This window comes from Hipposideros armiger, unplaced genomic scaffold (assembly GCF_001890085.2).
Source record: "Hipposideros armiger isolate ML-2016 unplaced genomic scaffold, ASM189008v1 scaffold_275, whole genome shotgun sequence".
Taxonomy (NCBI): domain Eukaryota; kingdom Metazoa; phylum Chordata; class Mammalia; order Chiroptera; family Hipposideridae; genus Hipposideros; species Hipposideros armiger.
Window position 1 is genome coordinate 39,998 of NW_017731625.1, and position 2,996 is coordinate 42,993.

The 2,996-nt window shown below is 46.3% G+C and overlaps 1 protein-coding gene across 6 annotated transcripts in view; it reads right to left on the reverse strand.

Moving 5' to 3' along the window:
- Positions 1-672: 672 nt before the first annotated feature.
- The window catches only part of PLPP2 (phospholipid phosphatase 2), a 13,963-nt gene continuing 11,639 nt past the window's right edge, over positions 673-2,996 (reverse strand). For all 6 annotated transcript variants that reach the window (XM_019657442.1, XM_019657444.1, XM_019657445.1 and 3 more), the window contains 3 exons: positions 1,996-2,053; positions 1,582-1,758; positions 673-1,311 (listed from right to left, as the gene is read on the reverse strand). In XM_019657442.1, coding sequence (XP_019512987.1) covers positions 1,162-1,311; positions 1,582-1,758; positions 1,996-2,053 — 385 coding nt within the window. In that variant the 3' untranslated portion in view covers positions 673-1,161. The remainder of the gene's footprint in view (positions 1,312-1,581; positions 1,759-1,995; positions 2,054-2,996) is intronic.

Genomic DNA, 2,996 nt, shown 5'->3' on the forward strand with positions numbered 1-2,996 from the left:
ACGGCGAGTATATAACAAACTCTGTATTTTGAGTGGAAATGTTAGGGGGTCGTCTTATACGCCCAGTCGTCTTATACGCCGGCAAATACGGTATATCACAGGATGGAATACAGAATGTCCCAAAGAATGTAACTATTAGAAATGTATGAAGAAGACTCATTGTAGTGGTGGGGCAAAAGGTATTGACCTACATAACTTTGGAAATGAATAGAATCTGTGGACCCGGGAAAAATAAACTGTACATACACAGTGGACTGTTTTATGAAGTTTTTCCCCTTGGGTTTAGTAGTTCTAAAACCACTCTTTCTGAAATCTGGAATTGAGCAATAAATTAAGTACATACATGGCAGGTAGTAGGAGCCAGGTTGCTCATGGTTGGAGTGAGAAGTTACAGAGAAGCAAGTGGAGGTGACAGCATCCACGTGATAATGGCTCAGGCTGGAGATAATAGTATAAATTCATCTTTAGCTTAATGTGGAAATAGACAGTTCCACACAGAAATCTTAAGACTATTGTGTATACACAGGTTGGAATACATGCATATATTTCCTTGCATTGTCAGCTGAGCACATTTAGCTCCCAGTGCAAGTTTTTTTTTAACACCATTCTGTACTGAAAGGAACCAGAGCCCTTTGAAGAAATGGCTGATTAAAGGCTTGACTGCTACTTTCATTTGTCTTGTGGACTTCACAAGCCACTCCAACACCTAAGATCAGCTGAGATTCTCAACCTGACAAGGAAGGGTCTGGTCCCCCTCACTCTGCTGTAGTCCTCAGAATGGCCACAAGGAAGAGGCGCTAATAACATTTGTCAAGCAAATGCCCTATTTTACTAAAAATACATTAAATTTTACAAAAACAGCATTTATCCAGATCTCTTGGTCCCTTTCCTAACCAATAAAAGGGGTAGGTACTGAGGGAGCTATGAGGACAGTGTCTCCCTTCCAAACACTAGGGCTGCCCTGGGCACCCCAGACCCCTAGTCCAGTGTACAGGAGGTGGGGTTAGTGGAATAACCTCCCCACCACCACCCAGGGAACCAGCACCTAGAGCCTGTCCAGAGCCCTCATCACCATCCTAGGTGAGGGCCCTGCCAGCACCATGGACATGCTGACACACAGCCTGAGGGCCCAGACAGGCCCTGCCTGGGAGGCTCCCAGCCTCAGGAATTGGAGACTGAGTACCCACAGTGGTTGTGCTCAGCCTCGCCCAAGGTCAGCATTAGTGACAGGCTAGGCTTCCGTTCCACTTCCTCCTCCTCCAGGCAGCGCTGCAGGGGCCGGGTTTTGAAGAAGTCAGAGATGTAGCGAACCTGAGAGACCAGAGGAAGGCAAAAATTGGCTTGGCAGGGGTGGGGACAGAATCCAGGGGGTAGGGAGGAATGAAACCCTGGGAAGGGAGTGGGGGTGGTGAGAGGTGGTGGAACCCAAGAGGGGATGGGTAATGTGGAGTGGGGAGGGGGGGCCAATGTGAAAATCAGAACCTGGGATAGGAACAGTGGGCTTTTAGAGGGAAGATGGGGGTGGAAAGGACTAGGGATCTGGAAAAGAAAGAAAGGGAGCAAGTGGACCAAGAAGCTCACAGTGAGGCCGGCCACCAGTGCCCCCTGCAGGAGGCCCACAAGGACATCACTCCAGTGGTGTTTGTAGTCAGACACGCGGGAGTAGCCCACATAGAGGGCAAAGGCCACCAGGAAGAACTGCATCGTGGGCCGCAGCAGCCGTGCCCACTTCCAACAGAGCCGTGCCTGAACATAGAGCTGGGGGCCAGAGGGTGGCCATCAGCCCAGGAGTCTGTGGAGTTCACCCCACACCCACTGCACAGATGGCAGCCCTGAGGCCAGGAGCCCCAGGGCCTCCAGTGTGTGAACAAACTACCTAGCCCCACCCATTAGCTCCTCCACCCACATTGTACAGATGCAAAAACTGAGGCCCAGGGAAGGGGAGTGAGTTGGCCACAGTTCCACACCAAGCAAGTCATGGAAAAACCAACTCACCGCCAAGAATATCATGCAGTACATCCCAAAGGAGGAGTGTCCGGAGTAGAAAGATAATCTAAAAAACGAAGGGCAGTGTGCATCAGGAAGGCCGCCGCGCAGAGCACAGAGCCCAAGGGCCGATGCTCAGCAACCAGGGGACTGATGAAGCATGTCTGGTCCTGTCCCCTCCCACCACACTTCCCACAGTCTGAGGGAAAATTTCACATGGAAACTTGGCTGGTGTTAGACATAATGGGAGTCACAAAAGGAGAGGGGAGAGAGAGAGAAGAGGGCAGATAGAATATTTGAAAAAATAATGGCTGAAAAATCCCCAAATATGATGAAAAACATTAATCTACATGCCCAAGCTCAATGAACTCCCAGTAGGATAAACTCAAAGACATCCACACAGAGACACATTATAATCAAGCTATGAAAAGTAAGGGAGATTCTTGAAAGCTAAGAGAGAAGGGACATATTGTATACAAGGGACCCTCAATAAGATTAGCAGCTGATTTATTATCAGAAACCATTCAAGCCAAAAGGCACTGGATTACATATTCAAAGAACTGAAACCAAAAAACCTGTCAACCAAGAATTCTATGTCTGGCAAAATTATCCTCTAAAACTGAAGGAGAAATTAAGACATTGACGGATAAACAAAGACCCACAGAGTTCAATGCTTATACACAAGCCCTACAAAAAACAGTGAAGGGAGTCTTTTTTGAGAAGTAAAGGATACTAGACAGTAACTCAAATCCACACAAACACACAAAAAACACCAGTAAAGGTAAATACAAAATGTCAGTATTGATGTATTTTTGGTTTATAATTCCTGTTTTTTCCTCTACAATTAAAAAATAAACAAACTGCATACACGCTGACAATGTTAACTGGACTTATTTCACTATATACATCCACAATTCTTTGCACAGTAAATGCTTATTTAACAGAAAAGGCAATAATGGAGAAAATGAAAAACAAAGCAAAACTATACATACATACATATATATATATAT